This window comes from Lampris incognitus, chromosome 16, assembly GCF_029633865.1.
Source record: "Lampris incognitus isolate fLamInc1 chromosome 16, fLamInc1.hap2, whole genome shotgun sequence".
Classification (NCBI taxonomy): domain Eukaryota; kingdom Metazoa; phylum Chordata; class Actinopteri; order Lampriformes; family Lampridae; genus Lampris; species Lampris incognitus.
Genome location: NC_079226.1, coordinates 27,960,596 through 27,987,571, shown reverse-complemented (window position 1 = coordinate 27,987,571; position 26,976 = coordinate 27,960,596). Strand labels below are relative to the sequence as shown.

Sequence of the window (26,976 nt, the reverse complement as noted above, 5' to 3'; positions counted from 1 at the left end):
GGAACTCTACCCGGCAAGAGAAAAAGAACTCCATTGATGGAGGAGACAAAGTAGGTGAAGAGGGAGAGTGATAGAAACAGAAGTAAAACAAGAGTGAACCTCGGACGGATGGGCATTCACTCAATGGAGCGAGCTGTGGTGTTTTATCAAACGCTGTTTGCTAAGCCTAGGGTTAGGTTGAAGTTAGGCTAAGGTTAATCAAGCGTCCCGGTGTTGTATCGAACTCTGTTCCCCTGTCCAGATCTGTTTCCCCCTAGCCAGGCGAAAGCGTTTGCAAAGAAACAGGTTAGCGATCAGTTACGATTGGGTTAAGGTAAACGTTAGGATAAGCTTAGGGTTAGGTTAAGGATAATCAAGTTTGTCGGTGTTGCACTGAACTCTTGACTAGGAGGAAACAGATCGCAACGGGGAAACAGAGTTCAATACAGCACTTGGGACTTGAGAGGGTTCCAAACCAACATCCAGTTGGCATTCTTTCTACTGGATCAGTAAGTAACACAACCTGTCTACTCATTAATACTACCAGATGTTTTGCTCTGCCTTTATCATAGCACTGAGATCAGGGTTTCTAGTTCAAATTGGGATTCCTATGGTTGTTTGTTGCTTTGGACAGTAACCAGGCTGCTAATAAATGGAAAGTGATCTGGCGCAAACAATAAAAACACTTGGAAACACTAGTGGGGAGTTGTCTGCTGCCATTTTAACAGAATTCCAGATACTCGATAAAGATTTTGTTTTCCTACTGTGTCGGTTGTGTTTTTTGGGCGGCATGGTGGCGCAGTGGTTTGTGCAGTCGCCTCACAGCAAGAAGGTCTTGGGGTCAAGCCCCGGGGTAGTCCAACCTTGGGGGTCGTCCTGTGTGGAGTTTGCATGTTCTCCCAGTGTCTGCGTGGGTTTCCTCCGGGTGCTCCGGTTTCCTCCCACAGTCCAAAGACATGTAGGTCAGGTGAATCGGCCATACTAAATTGTCCCTAGGTGTGTGTGTGTGTGTGTGTGTGTGTGTGTGTGTGTGTGTGTGTGTGTGTGTGTGTGTATGCACGTGTGTGCATATATTCGCCCTGTGTGATAGTCTGGCGGCCTGTCCAGGGTGTCTCCCCACCTTCCGCCCAATGACTGCTGGGATAGGCTCCAGCATCCCCGCAACCCTGAGAGCAGGATAAGTGGTTTGGAAAATGGATGGACGGTTGTGTTTTCTCCATATGAAATGTCTCCCTAACTCTATAATCCTGGGAAAACATTTCATGTGGAGCTCTAATCCTTTCTTTGTACATGATGGGAATCATGAACTTACCTAGTCTCTACCATGTATAAGCGCACACACATACGAGTCGAGTGCTGTGAAAATGGCAAAGACAAATGATTTCTGATGCAGTTTAGCTTTTAATCTTTGGAAAAAGAGACCCTGTCTTGAAGCAGAGTGCTTTACAGAATACTAATAGATGGAGGCAATCACATTGCCTTTGTTATTTAAAGAACTGTATTCCAGTGGTGTAGTGAGGTAGTCTCCTTTTCTTCTGCATATTACACATCAGTCCCTGGCAGTGAACCAGGTTTCTGTTTTCTTACAGACCAAGTTCATCTGTATTTGAATGTTCTGCATTCTTTGATTATATGAACAGGTTTTTCAGGTTAATCTCTTTCTTCTTCAATATTAGTTACCAACAGTGCTCCAATTAATGCTTTAAATCTGTTTAATTCATCTAAAAGAGAACAGATGGCACATGGAACAAGATCTGGAAATAGGCGCAAAATGTAATACTGCTTTAAAAGTCAATTGATTTAATACATCCGCCTTATATAGTGCTTTTCTAAATACATTATTATATGTTTTATTATATTACTATACGCTTGACTTTTAAGGTAAGTAGAGTTCACTAGAAACAAAGCGTTGAGCTCGCCTCCACCAGAAATTGTTGTCGGAATCAGTCCGGATAAACACACTCCATCTTAACAGCAAAAAACAAAAAACAAAAAACATCAAGAACATGCAATAACGTATTGTAAAAAATATTTTCCTTACCCATATCAACCCTATATTACTCCCTACAAATGGTGTTACACCCATCAAACAGACAAGAACACACACACACACACACACACAAAAGTGTAAGATCTACAAAGTATACACAAAAACATGTCAACATGAACACATTGCTGATGGTATTTGCCATAAAAGTGTAATGGTACAGGATTCTTAAATAGTATAAGGGAAGTGAGATTAATAATAATAATTTTTAAAAAAAGTCAAATAGTATTTGTGAATAATTTGTGTACTTGGGTTTGTCTAGTCATATTTGGAATGGCATTGGGGTGAGTGCCAGAAAGATTTAGACTCTTTGGAAGTGAATTAAGTATTTTCATTTACATTTTTCATTCTAAGCGTTAAAGCCGATTAAGCCCTACCGAAAAACTTGCTGTACCGCCACAGTAGAAAAACGTTAGTATAACGGTAGAGTACCCTTAATTCCTAGATTAGCAGCAGGGTAACATCATTTAAAAGAAGTGAAAGAGTCAAAGCCATGGCACTGACAGCAAATGGAGCATAAAATATATTTGCGTCTCCAGAATGATCATATGATAAAACGAGAAATGTAAAGAAACTCAGAGAGAGAGGTGGCGGAGTTAAGCGACGGACAGACTTGAAGTCTTTCTTGGGGCGATACAAAGCACATCCCTATCGACATTAGACAGGGAATGCATAGCGAATGCATACTTGTCTGATTGACAACATATGTAATACTTTCCAAATTGTCACAATATGTTAAACCCTCCATCTGGCACGCCAGTTAGGGTGAAAGCAAACACCGAAGGAAAGATTGCAAATGCTGTTTGACCGAGGTCTGACACAGAGGTTGTTTTTGGTTGGGAGACTTCTCTTTGAGGCACATCGGTTTAGGTCATCCTGCAGAAGTAAGTGTTGAGGAATGTGCCTTGTTTGACTGTTTCAATGACTGGCCGTGGTACTACATGATGTTATCCAGCCGTGGATGTATGAGGTCTTCACTGTTTCAACAGTTTCCAGAGTTTTGGCGCCCAGGTATAGAAATGTTGTGCGTAAGTGTTTTATCTTTTGCCAAAATTGTTTAATTGAATTGACTGTTAAAATAGGTTTGAATAACACACTCTCTTCCCCCCGAATGTTTTCTGACTGTTTCTCAGTGAAATGTACACCAGATATCCAATACTGCAGCTACACATAGCTCTCTATTTTCTAGCTCATTCCTCTGTTTTAGCTTTCATTTTAGTTTCTTCTATGAGCTGTCATACCGCACAAGATGCAGGCTGAACATCTTTAAACATCATAATCATTGTGTGTCTGTTTTAGGCCGACGGCGTGATTTCAGAGCCTTGTGAATTCAGCTTTCACAGGTCGTGACCACTGTTGAATTTCCCACATCTGGGGGATGGGTTGCATCCTACAAAATCACATTAGGGGCAGAGCACTGGGTCTGAGCCTCAATGTAATTAAATGTTTCCTTGCATCCATTGGCTCAGGCTCTGGAGGAATGCTCGGCATGCGGACTGTGACTTGGGCTGAATAGTTGTCTTATAAAGCGGTCCATGCAGCACTGTGTGATGGACGAGCTCAGGAGCCATAATGTGGAATCAGGACGCCACAAGAGGTCCTGTGTTTATCCCCCGAGTGTGCAGGGGAGCAGGGGAAAGGGGAATGACCTGCTACTTTAGCAAGTAAAAATTGTTTTTTTTTTTGTTGCTTGTCTCTGCTTCCATATTTGATGAATTTGTTCCTTCCTTTCTCTTTATATGACCACTATTTATTGCTTCCTCTTCTTTGTGATCAAATGTGATCCACAAGACCATCACTGCATTTAATAAGATGCAGTTTCACATGTGTTTATTTGTGTAGTGTGTACTTTAAAACGGACAAACAAACAAACTTGTGAACACACCAGGCCTGGCCCTGAATATCCAGTTATTTGGATAATTGCATAGCTGGTATTGATATATTTTTTTCAGGTGTTATTCAGATGCTTCTTTTTATCTATCTATCTAACTATCTATCCATCCATCTATCCATTGGTCTGTCTGTCTCCTGCACAGTCATGTCTGGAGTTTTTATATACATCTTGACTAACTATCATGTAGCGTAGCCTGTCGTCCTCTTTATTGACTGAGTTGTGTGCTGGTTGTTTGGTAACTTACTACTATATAGCTTAGGCTATTGGCATTACATTGATCACATTAGCATTGTCAAAATATATGAACAAAGGCAAAGCTATCCACTCAAATACACTTGTTCCTCGGTGCCAAGTGACCTCGTTGCTTTGTTTGTAATGTGATTGCTCAGAAACAATGGCGACCATACGGACGGTTCCTGTCCCGTCATCTGATCTGTAGCGTTGGCTACACAGAAGTGCGGTGCCTGTTACCATGATGTCATGGTTATTATGCCTCAAACTATTCTTGTGTTTGTTTGTTTAATGAAATTTTCTAAAATATATTATGTCACCACTTTGTATTTCGGTCGCCATTAACATTTCAAAAGGGAACAAATGACCACTGGGGCTGCATTCATTAACCGTCCCGTCTTTGCCCTTGATTTGATTGGCTAATTAGTTTAGAGTGATTATTGAGATGTTCTTTTGGAAAGTGCGCTGTATTCGGGACAGCCGTAGTACACACAGATCTAAGAAAGTCGGCTACGTCTGGGTTTCATCTGCAAATGACTGAATCCATGAGGTATCTGGGCGTTGTTCACAGCAACATCTGAGCAATGTGCCGGCCATCTATAGGTTAGGCCTTGTGGGAGCCTGGTGGCTAAACCACTGCTCCGCCATTGTGATATCTCCCTGGACCCTTGCTTTTCATCTCCTATATCCTGTTTTTTTTGGGGGGGTTTTTGCATCTGCTTTGCTTCTAATCTGCGCCTTACTCTGAACTTCTGCTGATGAATTAATTCTCCACTGATGACTTTACTCATCACGTCACCTCATTAGTCTGCCTTATCAGTGTTTGCCTTAACATTCATCAGACATGTCTAGGAAATGGCACAGTTAACTGACTCAGAACTCCTGATCTCCTTAACACAGTATTGCAACCTGTTAACAGTGAATTGCATTACATCTTACCATCGTATAATGTTTGCTGTAGAACACACTTTCTCCCTAATTGTACCCGTCCAATTACCCCACTCTTCTGAGCTGTCCCGGTCGTTGCTCCACCCCCTCTGCTGATCCGGGGAGGGCTGCAGGCTACCACATGCCTCCTCCGATACATGTATCACCAGCCGCTTCTTTTCACCTAACAGTAAGGAGTTTCACCAGGGGGACGTAGCGCATGGAAGGATCACACTATTCCCCCCAGTTCCCCCTCCCCGCTGAATAGGGGCCCCAACTAACCAGAGGAGGCGCTAGTGCAACGACCAGGACACATACCCACATCCAGCTTCTCACCCGCAGACACAGCCAATTGTGTCTGAAGGGACGGCGCCCGACAAAGCCGGAGGTAACATTCAAACCGGCGATCCCTGTGTTGGTAGGCAACGGAATAGACCGCTACGCTACCCGGATACCTGTACAACACACTTATTGTTGCAGTTAAGGAGTCGAAGGGGTGTTGCACAGTTGTATACATAGACGTTCCATGGCTGCGGTACCTGATCTGCTTTTGCCCGATGTCTTTAGATAGCACTATCTATGAAATGAGCTACTAAGTATGAAATTGAAAATGAAATTTGAAGATTCAGTGTAGCAAAGAAATCCTAACTAATTGCTTAGTATAAAATAATTACATTTTTCTTGCTTTCATTTCAAGTCCGTCTTTGAGAAAGTGCCGCTGCTGAAGAGTGACTTTCACCTATTGGTTTTGCATGGCTGACATACATGATTTGTCAAGCCTCCAGAATCCTTTTAATGTGCTGTCCTTGGGTGAGTGTTATAATTGGATGGATAACAGAAGTGACTAGAGGCGATAGAAGCCTCTAGAATTCACAATGGTTGTCACATTTCTTTGTTAACCACCGGAGGTATGATAATATTTCCGTGATGGAAAGCCGATCCTGGGACTGCTACCCCTCCGGTATCCTCAGTTCATGTATGTTGTGAGTTTCCCTCCGGGCCGTGGCACTCACACACATCCAAGCACAACACGGCTGCTGGTCCACTAAAAGGAAACAAGAGCCTGTCATCATCAGAGCGTGTGAGGCGGCAGGAACTCCAGCATGGCTTTCCTCTGACAGCCAGCACGTGTGGAAAACATTCGTTTTTCAGCTTCTCTACAGTTGTTACCTCCTCTCCTTGTGTATAGTTACATTTTTGGGAAAGTATTTGCTTTTCTTGGACCTTGGAAATTTTATTTTGTTGCCTGATGATTTGAAAATGTCCAAATAAAATCAGGGAATAGACAACTGAATGATAACATGCTCTTTTATTTATTTATTTATTTATTCATTTTGGATCCCTCCCCTTCTCCCCAATTGTATCCGGCCAATTACCCCACTCTTCCGAGCCGTTCCGGTCACTGCTCCACCCCCTCTGCCAATCTGGGGAGGGCTGCAGACTACCACATGCCTCCTCCGATACACGTGGCATCGCCAGCCGCTTCCTTTCACCTGACAGTGAGGAGTTTCACCAGGGGGACGTAGCATGTGGGAGGATCACACTATTCCCCCCCAGTTCCCCCTCTACCCCGAACAGGCACCCCAACTGCCCAGAGGAGGTGCCAGTGCAGCGATCAGGGCACATACCCACATCTGGCTTCCCACCCGCAGACACGGACAATTGTGTCTGTAGGGATGCCCAGCCAAGCTGGAGGTAACACGGGGATTCGATCCGGCGATCCCCGTGTTGGTAGGCAACGCAATAGACCGCCACGCCACTTGGATGCCCCATGATAACATGCTCTTGAGCCATTATATGGTTTCTTAATCATTAATTGTGCCCTGAATTTTACTCTCTCGTGAAATATTGTTTCAGACATGTCATTTATCAGTCTGTCGCTAGATATTAATCTCAGATTAGGCTATTTTTAAACTAATTATTGCAAGAGCAGCTTGAGCTGTCTTTGGAGAGAAAGGGCCTGTTTCCACATTTTCTCAATTTGTGATTGTGTTTACTCTTACAAAAAAAAAACAACTCCTCTGATGACTTTCAGTAATTGCTGGATAAGCGAACAGCACTGACAAGGTGGAAGTCGACAGCAGCTGAATATGAAATTGATTTGAGAGGCCCAGCGCTATCTGGCAGGTTGATTAAGAACTTAGTATTGGGTTTGTTGGCAATCCTGCTCTGTGGCCTTCTGACGACAGGTCTCATCCGTTCACTGACGCATATAAATTGCCTGGTTCATTGTTTATCATGTTTCTTTCAATAATAATAGCAACACAGTGCTAGCGAGAATGCACCAAGCATGCGTCCAATTTCCCATGCCAGCAATGGATATTTAACATGTATATCACATGAAACGGGATATTCCACATGTGCTATGCAACTGCTGCTCTCATCCTCCTGTCGATGTGCTGATGAACATTGGTTGGCTTGTCACAAAGTTTGCACCATGCTTGTGAATATGCTAATGCTAACAAGGGAATGTGTCAGTCAAAGCTGTTCAGCTCTGAGGGGTTCAACTCATACATAGTCATACAGGAATTCTTTCATCAAATTGTTGTTGTTGCTTTTTTTAGCTATTTTTAGAAATTACATAATTGTTTACCGCTGTATATCATCAAAGTTTTACCATCCTGCAGGTGACGTAGATGATTTGAGTCACCCCGATGAGTTTCATCTTGATCCATAGTTAGGCAGTGTTTTCTTGACTGACAGGCAGGCAACACTTTTTTTCACTTGGCTGGGGGACATGACAGATAGGGCAGGATGGAGGGGAGGCTAGCATAAATAAAGGATCATGTTCATAGCGGTTATCCCCTCATCACAGACTGCTTTGGTAGGTCCTTTTGGTCTCAATTTCTGCCATTTTGTGGTGGAATTCATCTTCAAGATTCTCCCTCATCTCCTCTCCTCCACCACTCCCCCCACGTTATCAAGCACAGCAGTAAAACCACTTTTCTAGTTAATCAGTTTGGGGGGGGGTCTGTACTGTATCGTGTGCCATGTGTGTGTGGGGCTGTGAGAAAAATGATTCTCACTGGGAATTGGATGACCTTTGTTTCTAGGCTTCCACCCTATAACAGTGGTTCATTACATCCAGCTTTCTTTCTCTCGGGTACCTTTATGAAATTTTCTGTTCGGTAGAAGTTCTATTAGCCTCCCTTTTGACCCAAGATATATCTGATCACTCAATCTATTTGTCATGGTTGCAGCTGTTGGGTTTAATAATGCCAACTTCTCACATGGAGCAGAGCATCAAGAAATGGCTTTGTAGCTGTGAGACCACCAGCCTCCACTGAATTATCAGCTACAGCTGTCCAAATGGATATGAAATAGAATATATTCACATGTCAAAAAGAATATAAAACACATTCTAACGTCCCTCCTCCATTGGGAACCTGCTATCAGAAGAAATCGCCTGATGCAACATGCAGCCTTAGACCAGCCCCGCTATATTTTCTAATAAAACACCCATACCAAGAGAAGGGTGTAGGTCAGAGATTCAGCAAAGCAAACCATAACAATAGCAGCCACAATACATCACAACAACCTGTTTTTTTTTAAAGGCATGTAAAAACCACAGAGGAGCATGTTTGCTTTTAGAAGGAAACAGTCAGTCACTGTACATAACCATGGCCCTGACCCATGGCCAAACTATGTGCCTTAAATTTTTTTTTACTGTTCCAGGGATGAAAGGATAAGTTCTGACTTTCAGTGACTCCTTTCAAAGGATCCTCAAACAAACTAAAATCAGCATAAATTAACTTCATTCTTGATAAGTAGTTTGCAGCATGTGATAATACAGAGGCTATGTTGCATCATTTATAGTAGCAGTAGTAACATATATATATATGTGTGTGTGTATGTGTGTGTGTGTGAGTATATGTGAGGACATTGAGTTTTCAGACATCATTTATGTGTCTTCCAGTAATCAGTCAGTTTCCTGCTGTTGTTGTCGTCAGAACAACCATTAGCATCACCCCATGTGTATTCCCACAGCTTGCAAGGCTATTATCAGTGCTGCTTAGTTGATGTTGTGGTTAAATGTAATTACTCACTAGATTATAATAGCTGAAAACTTGGCAACCCAAAATGGCATAACCCAGAATTTCTCTCCATCTATCCATTTATGTAGCTCACAGGAGGAACCTTTTGTTGTAATGCTCCCCTGTTTCAAAGGAGAGTCACAGCTGCCCGTGCAGACAGCTTGGTTTGTCGAATAATGAAAGAGAATTATTTAATCTTTTTTTTTTTATGGGGTAACACCTTTTTCGGAGGCCTCTGTGATCTGGCCCTGATTAAAATAACAAAGGGGCTATTTGGAGCGGTTTTACCCAGCGCCAGCCCCCATACATTGATCTTTTTTAAAGGCTTCCCCTTGACTGGAACTATTTCTGAGTACATCCTGCACATCACCGTCCACAAATTAAGTCTGGCATGTGAGAGAAAGTCCTTCCCTAATGCTCCCTCCGCGTTAAGTAAAACTAGATGTTTATAGCTCATGCATTAGCGCTTTTCTTTACACACCTAAGTTTGCATCAGCACAAGTTTCACAATAGTTCAGAAATTTATACAACCATTTAATTTGTTGTCTTCAGTTCAAATAATGATCTCAGCAATGAAGTGGGAACACACAGACGCACAAAAGTCCATTGAAAGCCCCTACCACATGCTCGGCTGATGGAGTCTGTACCCACTGTGTGTGTGATAAACTGGCTGCTCTCCACTCTACAGTGGCTATGTACCATGGTGTTTGCTCTCCACCATTTGCACTCCATCACAGCATGGACGACATCATGGCCCAGCAAAGTTTTCACACAGCAGGCCTTGTGTGGCAAAGCCCATGAATAGACTGTTGAGGCAATTGTTCTGGGGTGTTGCTGATACGTCTACCCACCTGGTACTGTGACTGCCTTTCTCTGAATATAACAGTGTGCTCCAACTGATGCAGAGTGGGACAGCTTTAAAATAGACCTGTAATCATAGAGCCAGCCAGAGAGCCCTCTGAGGGTTACTGTAATAACATGGCCATAGAAATCAACCTGCAACTGTTTGGCTACAAACACTGCAACAGTTACTTTGGCACTGAGATTGCTCTTTGATGAACTGAAAAGACTCTTTCGTTTTTTGGGGTTTTTTTGGACCCCCCCTTTTTTTCCTCCCCAATTGTATCCAGCCAATTACCCCACTCTTATGAGCCGTTCCGGTCGCTGCTCCACCCCCTCCGCTGATCCGAGGGGGGCTGCAAGACTACCACATGCCTCCTCCGATACATGTGGAGTTGCCAGCCGCTTCTTTTCACCCGATAATAAGGAGTTTTGCCAGGGGAACGTAGAGCTTGGGAGGATCACGCTATTCCCCCCAGTTCCCCGTCCCCCCTGAACAGGCGCCCCGACTGACCAGAGGAGGTGCTAGTGCAGTGACCAGGACACATGCCCACATCTGGCTTCCCACCTGCAGACACGGCCAATTGTGTCTGTAGAGACGCCTGACCAAGCCAGAGGCAACACAGGGTTTCGAACCGGCGATCCCCGTGTTGGTAGGCAACAGAATAAACCACCATGCCACCTGGACACCCGAACTGAAGATTCTTAAAAACACAGGTGGACTCCATTCAGTAACATGCTATAAAGCTATGACCACGTAAGTTTGGGTTACAGTGTATACCCTATATATTTAGCTGGGCTCATCACTACCTGTCAGTTGTATTTCGTTTAAAAATATTTTTCTGAGTCATGCTGTAAGAAACATAACAGATTCTCTACAAGGCAATTGCTTTAATACTTTCAGTAAGCTTTGTCTGTGGCTGTAAATTGTCCCTTTCTCACTATCTCCGTATTTTAACCTTGTCATTAGGGGAACTTCTGCTTCTACCTGTGCTGTAGTGTTATCAATTGTTGTAGTGTGCTGACCTTGGCATACTGAAGCATGGTCTTATCTGTTTAGTATGTGCAGAGAAATGAATCCCCCCCCCCCCTCAGAACATTTCCTTTTTCACATACTGAAAAGGCCCTTAGCCTGGCCTAGCACACTAGAGCAATTTGAGCAATTTTACTCTGGCCATGAAATTGGCCATTATTAGAGTATTAATGGTATCCAAATGTTAATGGTATCCAAATAGACGTAATGTGACTTTGGGACTCCCGTTAATTGTGATCCAGCCCACGGGCCAATTCATGTGTGAATTGAACAGCATTGTCCCTGAATGAAACTGGCCAGGTGCCGGTCCCCACTCAACAAGTGCCTTTTTTTTGTGCCAAGCAAATTGGATTTCCATGGTAACGGTAGGAAGTCAACATCAAAATTGTACTAGGACAGCATCGTGTGTGTCTCTGCGTTTGTGTGTGTGTTTGTTTTTCCAAGTGTCAGTCTTGTGAGTTTACAGGTCTCTCGTCTCCTACTCGTCAGGCGGGTGAGCATTTAGACCACCAGCCACTCAAATGGGCAGTGATGTGTAATTAAACCTCACACTGTCCATCCCACTCATGTGTGCAGTCCACCATCTTGAATTTTATTCTGTGTTTAGGGATTTTCAAACGTCAGCCCTTGTGTCTCATAATGTGGCTGACTATTAGATTTCTGGTGGTGGTTAGCAGATTTTTGATTAGCATGGATGTTGACACAAGGACTAAGGTCTATTATATAAGGGAGAAATGTGGGTGGCCCATCTCCATATTCTGTTAGCTTTCTTTGTGTCATAGCCTGGTTCAAAACATTTATGCATGCATTCCATAGTCAAAACAGCTTGCTTTGGCCCAGGTTATGCTGGATCACATTTGTTTTCACAGTACTCCATTCAAGATCTCCATGAACACATTGACCAAGCTGTGGCTGACATCCTGCACACTTCTCACATCATCATACCTTCACTGCTTTCGTTAGAATTCACAATGGTTGTCACATTTCTTTGTTAACCACCGGAGGTATGATAATATTTCCGTGATGGAAAGCCGATCCTGGGACTGCTACCCCTCCGGTATCCTCAGTTCATGTATGTTGTGAGTTTCCCTCCGGGCCGTGGCACTCACACACATCCAAGCACAACACGGCTGCTGGTCCACTAAAAGGAAACAAGAGCCTGTCATCATCAGAGCGTGTGAGGCGGCAGGAACTCCAGCATGGCTTTCCTCTGACAGCCAGCACGTGTGGAAAACATTCGTTTTTCAGCTTCTCTACAGTTGTTACCTCCTCTCCTTGTGTATAGTTACATTTTTGGGAAAGTATTTGCTTTTCTTGGACCTTGGAAATTTTATTTTGTTGCCTGATGATTTGAAAATGTCCAAATAAAATCAGGGAATAGACAACTGAATGATAACATGCTCTTTTATTTATTTATTTATTTATTCATTTTGGATCCCTCCCCTTCTCCCCAATTGTATCCGGCCAATTACCCCACTCTTCCGAGCCGTTCCGGTCACTGCTCCACCCCCTCTGCCAATCTGGGGAGGGCTGCAGACTACCACATGCCTCCTCCGATACACGTGGCATCGCCAGCCGCTTCCTTTCACCTGACAGTGAGGAGTTTCACCAGGGGGACGTAGCATGTGGGAGGATCACACTATTCCCCCCCAGTTCCCCCTCTACCCCGAACAGGCACCCCAACTGCCCAGAGGAGGTGCCAGTGCAGCGATCAGGGCACATACCCACATCTGGCTTCCCACCCGCAGACACGGACAATTGTGTCTGTAGGGATGCCCAGCCAAGCTGGAGGTAACACGGGGATTCGATCCGGCGATCCCCGTGTTGGTAGGCAACGCAATAGACCGCCACGCCACTTGGATGCCCCATGATAACATGCTCTTGAGCCATTATATGGTTTCTTAATCATTAATTGTGCCCTGAATTTTACTCTCTCGTGAAATATTGTTTCAGACATGTCATTTATCAGTCTGTCGCTAGATATTAATCTCAGATTAGGCTATTTTTAAACTAATTATTGCAAGAGCAGCTTGAGCTGTCTTTGGAGAGAAAGGGCCTGTTTCCACATTTTCTCAATTTGTGATTGTGTTTACTCTTACAAAAAAAAAACAACTCCTCTGATGACTTTCAGTAATTGCTGGATAAGCGAACAGCACTGACAAGGTGGAAGTCGACAGCAGCTGAATATGAAATTGATTTGAGAGGCCCAGCGCTATCTGGCAGGTTGATTAAGAACTTAGTATTGGGTTTGTTGGCAATCCTGCTCTGTGGCCTTCTGACGACAGGTCTCATCCGTTCACTGACGCATATAAATTGCCTGGTTCATTGTTTATCATGTTTCTTTCAATAATAATAGCAACACAGTGCTAGCGAGAATGCACCAAGCATGCGTCCAATTTCCCATGCCAGCAATGGATATTTAACATGTATATCACATGAAACGGGATATTCCACATGTGCTATGCAACTGCTGCTCTCATCCTCCTGTCGATGTGCTGATGAACATTGGTTGGCTTGTCACAAAGTTTGCACCATGCTTGTGAATATGCTAATGCTAACAAGGGAATGTGTCAGTCAAAGCTGTTCAGCTCTGAGGGGTTCAACTCATACATAGTCATACAGGAATTCTTTCATCAAATTGTTGTTGTTGCTTTTTTTAGCTATTTTTAGAAATTACATAATTGTTTACCGCTGTATATCATCAAAGTTTTACCATCCTGCAGGTGACGTAGATGATTTGAGTCACCCCGATGAGTTTCATCTTGATCCATAGTTAGGCAGTGTTTTCTTGACTGACAGGCAGGCAACACTTTTTTTCACTTGGCTGGGGGACATGACAGATAGGGCAGGATGGAGGGGAGGCTAGCATAAATAAAGGATCATGTTCATAGCGGTTATCCCCTCATCACAGACTGCTTTGGTAGGTCCTTTTGGTCTCAATTTCTGCCATTTTGTGGTGGAATTCATCTTCAAGATTCTCCCTCATCTCCTCTCCTCCACCACTCCCCCCACGTTATCAAGCACAGCAGTAAAACCACTTTTCTAGTTAATCAGTTTGGGGGGGGGTCTGTACTGTATCGTGTGCCATGTGTGTGTGGGGCTGTGAGAAAAATGATTCTCACTGGGAATTGGATGACCTTTGTTTCTAGGCTTCCACCCTATAACAGTGGTTCATTACATCCAGCTTTCTTTCTCTCGGGTACCTTTATGAAATTTTCTGTTCGGTAGAAGTTCTATTAGCCTCCCTTTTGACCCAAGATATATCTGATCACTCAATCTATTTGTCATGGTTGCAGCTGTTGGGTTTAATAATGCCAACTTCTCACATGGAGCAGAGCATCAAGAAATGGCTTTGTAGCTGTGAGACCACCAGCCTCCACTGAATTATCAGCTACAGCTGTCCAAATGGATATGAAATAGAATATATTCACATGTCAAAAAGAATATAAAACACATTCTAACGTCCCTCCTCCATTGGGAACCTGCTATCAGAAGAAATCGCCTGATGCAACATGCAGCCTTAGACCAGCCCCGCTATATTTTCTAATAAAACACCCATACCAAGAGAAGGGTGTAGGTCAGAGATTCAGCAAAGCAAACCATAACAATAGCAGCCACAATACATCACAACAACCTGTTTTTTTTTAAAGGCATGTAAAAACCACAGAGGAGCATGTTTGCTTTTAGAAGGAAACAGTCAGTCACTGTACATAACCATGGCCCTGACCCATGGCCAAACTATGTGCCTGGATGAAGTGAAAACGCAGCGTTTTTATTTTTCCATGGGAATAGCTGACAAGAGAATCCCACCATGGGAATGGAACAGAACTGCAGAGAGGCATGTGGACTTGCTCAGGTCATAGTAATGAAGTCATAGGACAGGAAGTGGAAAGTGGTATTTGGCATGCCGCCATTTCCGGGCTGGAATGGACTCTCCAGCACTTGTGACTGGGGGTAGGATGCTATGAAAATTTCATGTCACGATTATCCTGGCCAAAATAATTGTGATTCACAATATTGTCCCGATTTTCATCAAAATGTGCGTAAAACAATTAAAAAAAATGGCACTAAAATATACTGGAATAACTTAACCTTACATTTTGTTAAATATTTTTTATTGCATTGCAGATAGGATATACATCTTTTTTTAGTGAAGATCCTTTTTAGTGAAAAACAAACAAGGACAGGTTCAGGCCTTGACCACACATATACGGATATTTTTCTAAATGGATAGTTCCCCCTCTTATTAAAAACAAAAAAAATCTGTTTTAGTGACCTAAAACACTGTTTGTGTGTGGATGAGAGGCCAAAATGTAGATGAAAATGTTTGTTTTGCAAAATATCTGTATTGGTGTGGACAAGGTATCAGACTCTCGCCAACACCCAGCAGATAATCACAGTGACAACTTGCTCTCCTATGGCCAACAAAATCTCCTCCGCCATCACACTGGGCTCCAGCGTGACTATCCGGATCCCATGACGGATTGGCGGAGGAATGGCGTCCTCTGAGACGCCATTCCTCCGCAAAACCACCAGCAAAAGAGGGCAGGACAGTCACCAATCAGCCAAGAAATTGAAGAAACACTTATCTGATCATGCTAAGTTAGAAACAGTACAGTCCAAACTCCGCATCAAACACTCACTCACTCACCACCAACTTCACTCACACTCACCCGGAACTCCCAGCATGCAGTGCAAAGAGAGTGAGAGGGAGAGAGTGATAATGAGAGTGCTACAAAGCTTTTTCAGGTCATTCATGTGAGGATATTCACTATTATCTGCAATTACATTTATGCTGATAATGGAAATTCACCACAATCAACTTCTTGCGTTTTTTTTTATCTCGATCTGCGATATCTCGTCCCATCCCTACACGGGACAGACTTTCGTACTCATGTTCAACCTATTACAAATGACTGTTGTTGTTTTTGTGGGTTTTTTGCCCCCTTTTCTCCCCAATTCAACTTGGCCAATTACCTCACTCTTCCGAGCCATCCCAGTCACTGCTCCACCCCCTCTGCCGATCTAGGAAGGGCTGCAGACTACCACATGCCTCCTCCGATACATGTGCAGTCACCAGCCGCTTCTTTTCCCCTGACAGTGAGGAGTTGCCTCAGGGGGACGTAGCACATGGGAGGATCACACTACCCCCCCCCCCAGTTTCCCCTCCCCCCTGAACATACTGACCAGAGGAGGCGCTAGTGCAGTGACCAGGACACATATGGGTATGGCAAGGTATGGTAGCTGCCATACCTTGGCTGCCTGGTCAGTGTGAAATAATATATTTCAGTTACACATTTCTCAGTGTTTTAAATGATCATATTACTGTAACAAAATCATTCATTGCACGAAGTAGAATAAAATTGAGTGACTCGGCACCTCACTCGGCTCAACTCCTGTCTTTCGGTCGTCACTGACTCAATAGTGAGAAGAGCTGTCTCTCTCTCTCCCACGCTCTCTCGCTCTGCGTGTGTCACGTGTGTTGCTAACTGACGCGGGTGCCAGAAACAGAGGAAGAAGAGCGTGTGTACTGTGTAGCTAGCTAATAACTGTAGCATACGCGATGGATGACTTTGAAATTAAACAAAAACTCTCAAAGGGAGAGCTTCTTAAAATCCCAAATGAGTCGGGCAATGCTTCGTTATGGAAACAGAATGACCTCGTTGCGACAACAGTGATAATCTAACTTGTTTTAACTGTTGCCTTGATCAAGTTCAGTTGGCAAAGATGATTTGTGAATTGTTCAGCCATGTTCATTTGGCAAAGATTGGATTATTGAACTGTTGCCATGTCAAGTTATTCGGTGGGTGACGTTTTAGTGCTTTATTGGAATTGCTGCGAACAGGTAAGATGAAAAAGTGGTTTATTATTATACTGCTGTGTTGTTCTGATGGACGCCATGCCTAGCTAGCAGTGTGTAGGCTACTACTAGCCTATGTATTGCTGATTTGGACCACTGTGGGTAAGAAGTAGCCTAATTAGTTGGTTTGGTTTTCTGTGGTTTATTTTTATTTCCGTATGCTGGTTGTGGGTGTTATTAGCTAAGCCTGTCTGAAGATGTACGTGAACTCGTGCCGTCAGTGTCACATAAAATCTCATTCCAGTTAGATCGATTACGGCTTTTATGTTGATAACTTTATTCACTTGTATTCAAATACTGGTAACAAGTATTCCGATTCTTGTAAAATATACCAATTTAGCTCAGCAGCATAAGACAATTTCTATCCATCAACTCAGGCGCACAGCACTCTAGCAGCGCATTGTATAACTGCGAGAATCTGTGTGTGTATGCGTGCTCCGAGAGAGACAGAGACAGAGAGGGGGGAGATGGAGGGGGGGGCAGCGCCGCAAAGAAGTCATCTCTCACAAACTAACAAAATGTTTCTGATTTCGGCATATTATAATCTGTAGCAGGGCCAAGGCGTTACACCTGTGGCGGGGGATACAAATTCTGCTGCGGGCGATGAGGAATGTTTAGGTGAATCAGTCAAGTACCAGCAAGCGTGAAAGGGAAGGTTTACAAGATGGTTGTGAGACCAGCTATGTTATATGGTTTGGAGACAGTGACATTGACGAAAAGATAGGGCACGGAGGAGGCGGAGCTGAAAGTGGCAGAGTTGAAGATGCTAAGATTTTCACTGGGAGTAACGAAGAAGGACAGGATTAGGAACGATTATATTAGAGGGACAGTTACGGTTGGATGGTTTGGAGACAAAGCAAGAGAGGCAAGATTGAGGTGGCTTGGACATGTGTGGAGGAGAAATGCTGGGTATATTGGGAGAAGGATGCTGAATATGGAGCTACCAGGAAAGAGGAAAAGAGGAAGGCCAAAGAGGAGGTTTATGGATGTGGTGAGGGAAGACATGCAGGTGGCTGGTGTGACAGAGGAAGACGCAGAAGAAATGGAAATGGATGATCTGCTGTGGCAACCCCTAACAGGAGCTGCCGAAAGTAGTAGTAGTAGTAGTCAAGGCCCTGATTAGGGTGGCGCGATTGTATAAATGGTTGTAGCTAACTACCGGCACAGAGCCACATGGTTGAGATGGAATGAGAATTTGAGGGACTTGATTTGATGTCACGTAATGTCAGATGTGACATCATCTGACTTTGCCATACTTTGGCTTCTGGTGAATTGACGCCCCTGTATACCCACATCCGGCTTCCCAACCACATACACAGTCAATTGTGTCTGTAGGAACGCCCAACCAAGCCAGGGATAACACAGGGGATTTGAACCATCAATCCCTGTGTTGGTAGGCAACGGAATAGACTGCCACGCCACCCGGACACTCCAAATGACTGTTGTTTTAACCACCTCAAACACAAGGCATGGGCATGTGCTGAATCATATTCCAAATGTCATAGCATATGTGTATAGTAAAGGGATGAAACATTGTTTTAACTGACTTTTGCTAAATTATTGTGAACCTGTATTACACAACTAAACAAATGTTATTTATCAAAATAAATCATCCCTGCTGATTTCAAGTGAGGCTCCTCGTAAAGATGCTGTTCTACAAGCTAGCTCTGTGATTTCCCCCACTATCTGTCTCTGTCCTGGCTTTTATAGGGAATTACATACCCCGGTGCTTGAAGGATATTTGCTGCCCACTTAAATTTTGTCAGCTATGCAATAGAAGCAATACATCATTTGCATCAAGAAAAATGAGTTGTCTGGCATGGTGTGAAAACACTCAGCAATCTACATTTTGGCAGGCACAATAAAGTCAAGCACACAAGGCAGAGGTGTTGTTTGTTACAGAAAAACAGGAGAAACTCCGATATGTCAGGATCGTATACACTTGCATGGGATGAGTAAGTCAAGGGCTCTCGGGGTTGGTCTGTTCATGATGAGGCTTTGCCTTCTCTTAGGGAATCTTATCAAAGCTTCTGTTGTTATTGGCACCATCATCGAAGTCTCCTTTGTTAATGGACTGTTGTTTTTTCCACCCAAAACAGCTGTTGGAGAGGAAACCTGTCATTCTAGCTGTTCTTGTTGACTCTTGATATTCTGTAGAATATGCCCTGACCTGCCTTGTCAAATCCTTCCAGTGCTGTCAGAAACATATAGTCTGCAAGTCTAAAAAAACATTTACTGAAATAACACGTTAGTTTCAAGTCTGATTAGCACATTCCTGATTGTTTTCACTTTTTCTCTCCACAGTGACAAATAAGAGGCCATCCCATGTATCAATCACTAAAGTGAAGCAGTTCCAAGGCTCTTCAGCCTTTGTAAAGAGGTCACAGTGGACCATAGACCAGCTACGGCAGGTCAATGGCATCGACCCCAACAAAGTGAGTCTTTCACTGCAAGCAAAAAAGTCTCCTGCCATTACTGTCCATAGTAAAATTGATTTAGGACATTGTGAACATAATACACTGTACACCACATGTGGTTAATCTCTTTTGGGTCTTTTCCCGTCTCTTAATTTCTCTTCCAAAAGTTGGACGCTCAATGATTCGCTGATATTTTTGCCCCTCCCTGTATGTCATTTCTGTCTTGCATTTATGCTGTCCCTCTTGTCTCTCTCACACTCTTAAATCCTCCAAGGACTCTCCAGAGTTTGACCTGATGTTTGACAATGCCTTTGACCAGTGGGTTGCTGGTTCAGCAGGAGAAAAGTGCACCTTTGTCCAGATTCTGCACCATACCTGCCAGCGCTACGGCTCTGCCAGGAAACCGGAGTTTGTCAACTGTCAGCCCAAACTGCTGGGGGGTAAGATTGTCTTAATACCTACAGTTCGACTCTGCTAACGATCTCCCTCTCTAAACCTAATCGCAGAACCAACATCTCAGCGATGTCAAACCCACCACTGTCATGCCGTGAGATGTGATCCAATATAATCCTAAAGCCAAGTCTAATTATTCATGATGACCACAAACACCTGGTGTGTTCATACATGCATGCTTTTTGTCAGTAAACCACATCTGTTGAACTCTTTTCAGTAAAAAATACATATTAAGTGATATTAAAATTCAACTCTGGCTCAAAAGATTTGAATCAAATGGACTGTTTTCACAGTATCTATAGAAGTTCACTACAGCTGAACCACTTGTTAAACTTGTTAGTCTATTTCATTGGTTACTTGCCTGATGGACCAGCCAGGATCATTATCCTCAATTAGCTGTGTTGCCAGCCTCGTAAAAAGATACATGAAACATCCCGTCATGACCTTCAGCATTGTGCACCATGTATTATTAAACCTCGGAAGTGAAGCGGTTGTTAGGTGGACCCAAACGCAGACACAGATAATGGACTTAAGAAATCTGAAGATGGGGTTTATTGTAGGAATAAAGGGGAATGAGGATGGCGGAAGGAATAGAGGTGATGGCTGGCAGAGCTGAGCAGCGTTGTGCCGAGCAAGACAGGCGGACAAGGGAGTGAGCGTGGCTAGCTGAGGATAAGCTAGTAATCAAGCAGGCAAGGCATGGGGACCGGAGGGTAGTGACCCTGGAAACATGGTAAATACAAGTAATGCAAACAACACAAGGAATAACACTGAATATGGTATTGCAGTGCGAGTAAGAGACTACCACTGTAGCTGAAACAACGAAGAGTGGATGGAGAACAGGAGTAGATATTCTGTTGTTGGAAGGCAGGTGTGCAGGCTGGGCAGGTGAGGTGAGTGAGTCGCAATCAGGAGGGAGCCGGAGAGTGCCAGGGAAGGAAGCCCCACACACACACACACGCACACAGATAGAAGGGAGAACAGGAGACATGGAAAAGGGAAACACAAGGAAAATAACTGGAGGCACGGCTGGGGCCATGACAAGGGTGAGACTGTGAAGACAAGTCCATTGAAAATAAACATAGCTTATGTCCCTAGAAAGATAAGTAACATCACACCCCTCTAATAACTAAACAAAGCCTTATTAAAAATATTCATAACAAAGCCAGTTTATGAAAGGATTGGACATATCGGAAAACGTGGGTAATTTCCTGCCTGTGGACGATGTGTGTTAACCAGGATGTGGACGGTTAGGATTGGGTTTCCTTCCTCGGTTTAAGATACACAGAGACAGAGAATCTAGAGAGGCTTAATCAGCTATTGATTTGTTTACCCCCCAGCCTCATCTTTTAGCAACTCTCAGCTTGTATTATTCATGGAGTTATTTACAGAAACACATTTCAGCCCTCCTCCCCCTGGGGTCTATACATCTGCCCCATGCAGGGGGGTCTTAGAGGGAAATGGAGACAAGAAGTTATACTAGATGCACAGATAAGTGAGGCTAGGCAACAAAAAAAATATATATAGGCAGGGTAAACAGCCATTCTCTGTTCTTCAAGTCCTATCAGACTACAATTTCTAGTTTCTCACTAAAAAAAAAAGTAAATGGATAAGTCCAGACAAGATAAACTTCCCTGTAGAAATTGTGTGCCTTGTATTATTATAAGACTTTAGGGTGTTACATTTTTATGTTTTTGAGTGTCACAGCTGTATCAAAAGACTGCAAAGTGATGCTAATCAAACACTGAAATGTAAACAGGTACACTAGATAAGGGGATTAGCCACGTTGCAAGTAAGAAGTACCCCACCAGTACCCAGGTAGCCTGTGTGGTATTGCTGGCAGATACAGATGCAGATCACAGAAAGGAGAATCAGTTCATCCGAACACAACATTTAGGGGGAGAACTGTTTCCTCACTCACCCAAGTGACTTCATCAGTCTCAACTGACTGCAGGTATCCCCACCCGTATAAACAATAGAGTTGCATAACGACCGAAACCAATGATTGGTTTCATATGCAAATTGACGTGACCATTAACTAGAGTGACAATGGCAATGTGTACTATTCACAGAGGATTGGGGAATAGTTGCAATCACAGATTGTAAAATGGTGACAGATGTACTCTTAGCACCCCCCCACCCCCCAGTTCAGGGACGGTCCTTCCCTCTTCACATAGATGGTCTGTTTGACTCCCCGTTCAAACCAGCGTTCCTCCCTATCAAGGATGTGCACATCCTCATCCTTGAATTGATTCACCCTTCTGTGATTTCCTTACCTGCATTATTGAGCATGCAGAAAAAAAAGAAAAGATACAGATGCAGATTTTTCCCCCAATCTAAAAGTAAAAGTGAGAGTAACTAAAGCTGGTTTGGAGTCAGTGGAATAGGGTTACATCTTCTTTTTTTGGGGGGGGGGGGTTTCCCCCCTTTTTCTCCCCAATTGTACTGTAATAAATGTGGGTTAACCTGAAGTAGCAGGAAATTACTGCTAATACCGGAATCTTTGAATAACCACGGGAAAGGACTTACTACAATACAAAAACCAGTCTGTATTAATTCTCATTCAACAGTTCATAAAAGAGCGAGGAGTTAAAAATAGGTGGGGGCAACCTGTCACGTCAAGGCAACCCAGGTTCCTGCTAATTTGTGAGACCAAACCACTGCACAGCACACAAAGCTAGGCTATACATGTAGGACCATAACACACAGGGCTAGAAGGGCTAGCTTAAAACCACACCACTCAGGGCACAACACACTGGCACCCTCAGAACATGAGGCACTGCAACTGGCCAATCACGGCACTCTACACACCCAACACAGGTTTAAGTAGAATCTGAATGCCTGCCTAGGCTTGCAGTTTACTCCTCCAGCCCCTGTTCTTCCTCCCTACACAATCTCTAAAAATAATCCTACACACATTATACCAATACAGGAATTCATGTAAGAATTAATGTCTTTTAAAATGCTACTTAACTCACCTGCTCGGTGAGACCTTCCCCTGAGGTCTGAGCTTGGGACGCCGCCCAACTCCCCGGGGAAACAGCTTCGCTGGACGGCGTGGAAAGAATCCAGTTGGTGTGGGTGTCACATAGACAGCAGGCAACTTGGAAGAGTGGGCCATTACTCCACTCTTCCAAGCCATCCCAGTCACTGCTCCACCCCCTCTGCCAATCCAGGGAGAGTTGCAGACTACCATATGCCTCTTCTGATACATATAGGGTCATCAGCGAATTCTTTTCACCTGACAATGAGGAGTTTCACCACGGGGACGTAGCACACGGGAGGATCACGCTATTCCCCCCAGTTCCCCCTCCCCCTGAACAGGCGCCCCAGAGGAGGCGATAGTGCAGCGACCAGGACGCATACCCACATCCAGCTTTCCGCCCGCAGACACGGCTAATTGTGTGTGAAGGGACGCCCGACCAAGCCGGAGGTAATGCGGGGATTCAACCCGGCAATCCCCATGTTGGTAGGCAATGGAATAGACCGCTACACCACCCGGACGCCCTAGGATTAAATCTTTTTGTTTACATTTTAAGAATGATCTAGGCCCTATCCCTGCGCTTTGCACGTGGCTGCATAGGGTAGGATGTCCATGTGAACTTGGAGTCCATGTGGCTCTGTACTGTACGTGATAGTCTCCATGACATGACATGACTTATTTCTTCATGCTCTTAAAAGCATGTGAAGGAGAACCTCCTATCTTCTTCTTGTGGTTGAAGATGTTAGAGCCCCTCAAGGCCATGTGACATTGCCCTGGTCTCCCTCCCACTCTATAAACTGTGTCCACATTTAACTCATGCTTGGTGATCTGGGTTCATACATGCATGCTTGTGTTCTCGTATGTGTGCAAGCTTGTGTGTGTGTTTACCAGGTCTGCAGCAAAGTGTGGGTATTGATGTCAGGAAGGGCAGAGGTCTTTAGTGTAGGACTGATTATTGGGTACAGATGTTACATCTAAGCAATACGCCCACAATCACTATCTGAATAAAACAGCAGCGGGTTGCATCATAGGTGTTACTGTTTTTCTCAGTTGGACTGAAAGCAGCTTAATCTACTCCCATATTTTCGTAATGTGTGTGTGTGTGTGTGTGTGTGTGTGTGTGTGTGTGTGTGTGTGTGTGTGTGTGTGTGGTGTTAGTGTGTGTGTTAGTTAGTGTAGCTAGCGGGACCGAAAAACTAAAGCACTTATGTTCCTAATTCTTTTTGGAGGTGGTAGGTATTGTCTCAGAGAGTAAGGGAAAAATCCCAGAAAATTAAAATTATGCAAAATTATGCATAAATATGCAAAATGTGAATTTTTCTAAAAATGGCTAAAATCCAATTTTCTCGGCATTTCAGATGATTCTGAGCATCTTTGATTTTTTCACCTATATAAAAAAATGTTCTGGGACAGAAATGTTTTGGCATTATGCAAAATAAATGCATTTTTGCAAAAATGCACTTATGATCCTAATTTTTTTTGGAGGTGGTAGGTATTGTTCCAGAGAGGACCAGAAAAATAGCAGAAAATTAAAATATAATTATGCATAATTATGCATGCATATGAAAAATATGCATTTTTCTAAAAAATGGCTAAAAACCACTTTTCTCGGCATTTCAGATGATTCTGAGTATCTTTGATTTTTTCACCTATGTAAAAAACATTTTCTGGGACAAATGTTTTGGCATTATGCAAAATAAATGCATTTTTGCAAAAATGCACTTATGATCCTAATTTTTTTTTGAGGTGGTAGGTATTGTTCCAGAGAGGACCAGAAAATAGCAGAAAATTAAAATAATTATAATAATTATGCATTATTATACAAAATATGCATTTTCTAAAAATGGCTAAAAACCACTTTTCTCGGCATTTCAGATGATTCTGAGCATTTGGGTGGAGGGAGTTGGAGTAGGGGGGGGTTTAGGGGCAGAGGGAAGGCGGTTAGCTGGCAGGATGAAAAGGAGGGAGATTTAGACGGGTGGATAACCAAACCGCTACATTGTAGCGGGGTTCTTCTATCTACTCATATATTTTCGGAATGTGTGTGTGTGTGTGGTGTTAGTGTGTGTGGTGTTAGTGTAGATAGCGGGACCGAAAACTAAAGCACTTATGATCCTAATTCTTTTTGGAGGTGGTAGGTATTGTCTCAGAGAATAAGGGGAAAATCCCAGACAATTAAAATCATGCATAAATATGCAAAATATTCATTTTTCTAAAAATGGCTAAAAACCACTTTTCTCGGCATTTCAGATGATTCTGAGCATCTTTGATTTTTTTCACCTACAGTGCATCCGGAAAGTATTCACACCCCTTCACTTACCCCACATTTTGTTATGTTACAGCCTTATTCCAAAATGGATTAAATTCCTTTTTTTTCTCATCAATCTACACACAATACCCCATAATTACAAAGTGAAAAAGGTTTTGTAGAAATTTTTGCTTATTTATTAAAAATAAAAAACTGAAATATTGCATGTACGTAAGTATTCACACCCTTTGCTATGACACTCAAAATTGAGCTCAGGTTCATCCTGTTTCCACTGATCCTCCTTGAGATGTTTCTACATCTTGATTGGAGTCCACCTGTAGTAAATTCAATTGACTTGACATGATTTGGAAAGGCACACACCTGTGTATATAAGATCCCACTGTTGACAGTGCATGTCAGAGCAGAAACCAAGCCATGAAGTCAAAGGAATTGTCTGTGGACCTCCGAGACAGGATTGTATCGAGGCACAGATCTGGGAAAGGGTACAAAAAATGTCTACAGCTTTGAAGGTCCCGAAGAGCACAATGGTCTCCCATCATTCATAAATGGAAGAAGTTTGGATCCACCAGGACTCTTCCTAGAGCTGGCTGCCCAGCCAAACTGAGCAATCGGGGGAGAAGGGCCTTGGTCAGGGAGGTGACCAAGAACCCGATGGTCACTCTGACAGAGCTCCAGCGTTCCTCTGTGGAGATGGGAGAACCTTCCAGAAGGACAACCATCTCTGCAGCACTCCACCAATCAGGCCTTTATGGTAGAGTGGCCAGACGGAAGCCTCTGCCCAGTAAAAGGCACATGACAGCCCGCTTGGAGTTTGCCAGAAAGCACCTAAAGGACTCTCAGACCATGAGAAACAAGATTCTCTGGTCTGATGAAACCAAGATTGAACTCTTTGGCCTGAATGCCAAACGTCACATCTGGAGGAAACCAGGCACCTCTCATCACCTTGCTAATACCATCCCTACAGTGAAGCATAGTGGTGGCAGCATCATGTTGTGGGGATGTTCTTCAGCGGCAGGAACTGGGAGACTAGTCAGGATCGAGGGAAAGATGAATGGAGCAAAGTACAGAGAGATCCTTGATGAAAACCTGCTCCAGAGCGCTCAGGACCTCAGACTGGGGCGAAGGTTTACCTTTCAACACGACAATGACCCTAAGCACACAGCCAAGACAATGAAGGAGTGGCTTCGGGACAAGTCTGTGAATGTCCTTGAGTGACCCAGCCAGAGCCCAGACTTGAACCCCATTGAACATCTCTGGAAAGACCTGAAAATAGCTGTGCAGCGACGCTCCCCATCTAAGCTTACAGAGCTCTAGAGGATCTGCAGAGAAGGATGGGAGAAATACCCCAAATATAGGTGTGCCAAGCTTGTAGCTTCATACCCAAGAAGACTTGAGGCTGTAATCGCTGCTAAGGGTGCCTCAACCAAGTACTGAGTAAAGGGTGTGAATACTTATGTACATGCAATATTTCAGTTTTTTTATTTTTAATAAATTTGCAAAAATTTCTACAAAACCTTTTTCACTTTGTAATTATGGGGTATTGTATGTAGATTGATGAGGAAAAAAAAGAAATTTAATCCATTTTGGAATAAGGCTGTAACATAACAGAATGTGGGGAAAGTGAAGGGGTGTGAATACTTTCCGGATGCACTGTATATAAAAAAAAATTTCTGGGACTTAGAAATGTTTTGGCATCACTGGTCAACACAATTTTTCTTGCATGGGGTTTCCAACGGATTCTAGCTAACTTTTGGGTGCTGAATCCAAATCTGGCATTAGTTTTTGCCTATCACATCAGGTTTTTGAACTATGAAAAATCATTATTTTTGAGAAAACAGCAATTTTACACTCGAAGTAAAAAAAAAAACACTGTTGCATTAGAAGATCGATAGATGCAAAAATGATTACAATGAATAAATAAACGCTCAGCTAGCATGAAATTACTTAGGAAATGAATAGGGGTCATTTTTATCCCCACCAAGATTGCTAGACTAGATGGTCAACTTTTG

At 43.4% G+C, this 26,976-nt stretch overlaps 1 protein-coding gene across 2 annotated transcripts in view; it reads left to right on the top strand.

Annotated features, from left to right (window-relative positions):
* Positions 1–26,976, top strand: part of stxbp6 (syntaxin binding protein 6 (amisyn)) — a 98,713-nt gene that overhangs the window by 50,369 nt on the left and 21,368 nt on the right. For both annotated transcript variants that reach the window (XM_056295937.1, XM_056295936.1), the window contains exons 3-4: positions 19,150–19,280; positions 19,537–19,702. In XM_056295937.1, coding sequence (XP_056151912.1) covers positions 19,150–19,280; positions 19,537–19,702 — 297 coding nt within the window. The remainder of the gene's footprint in view (positions 1–19,149; positions 19,281–19,536; positions 19,703–26,976) is intronic.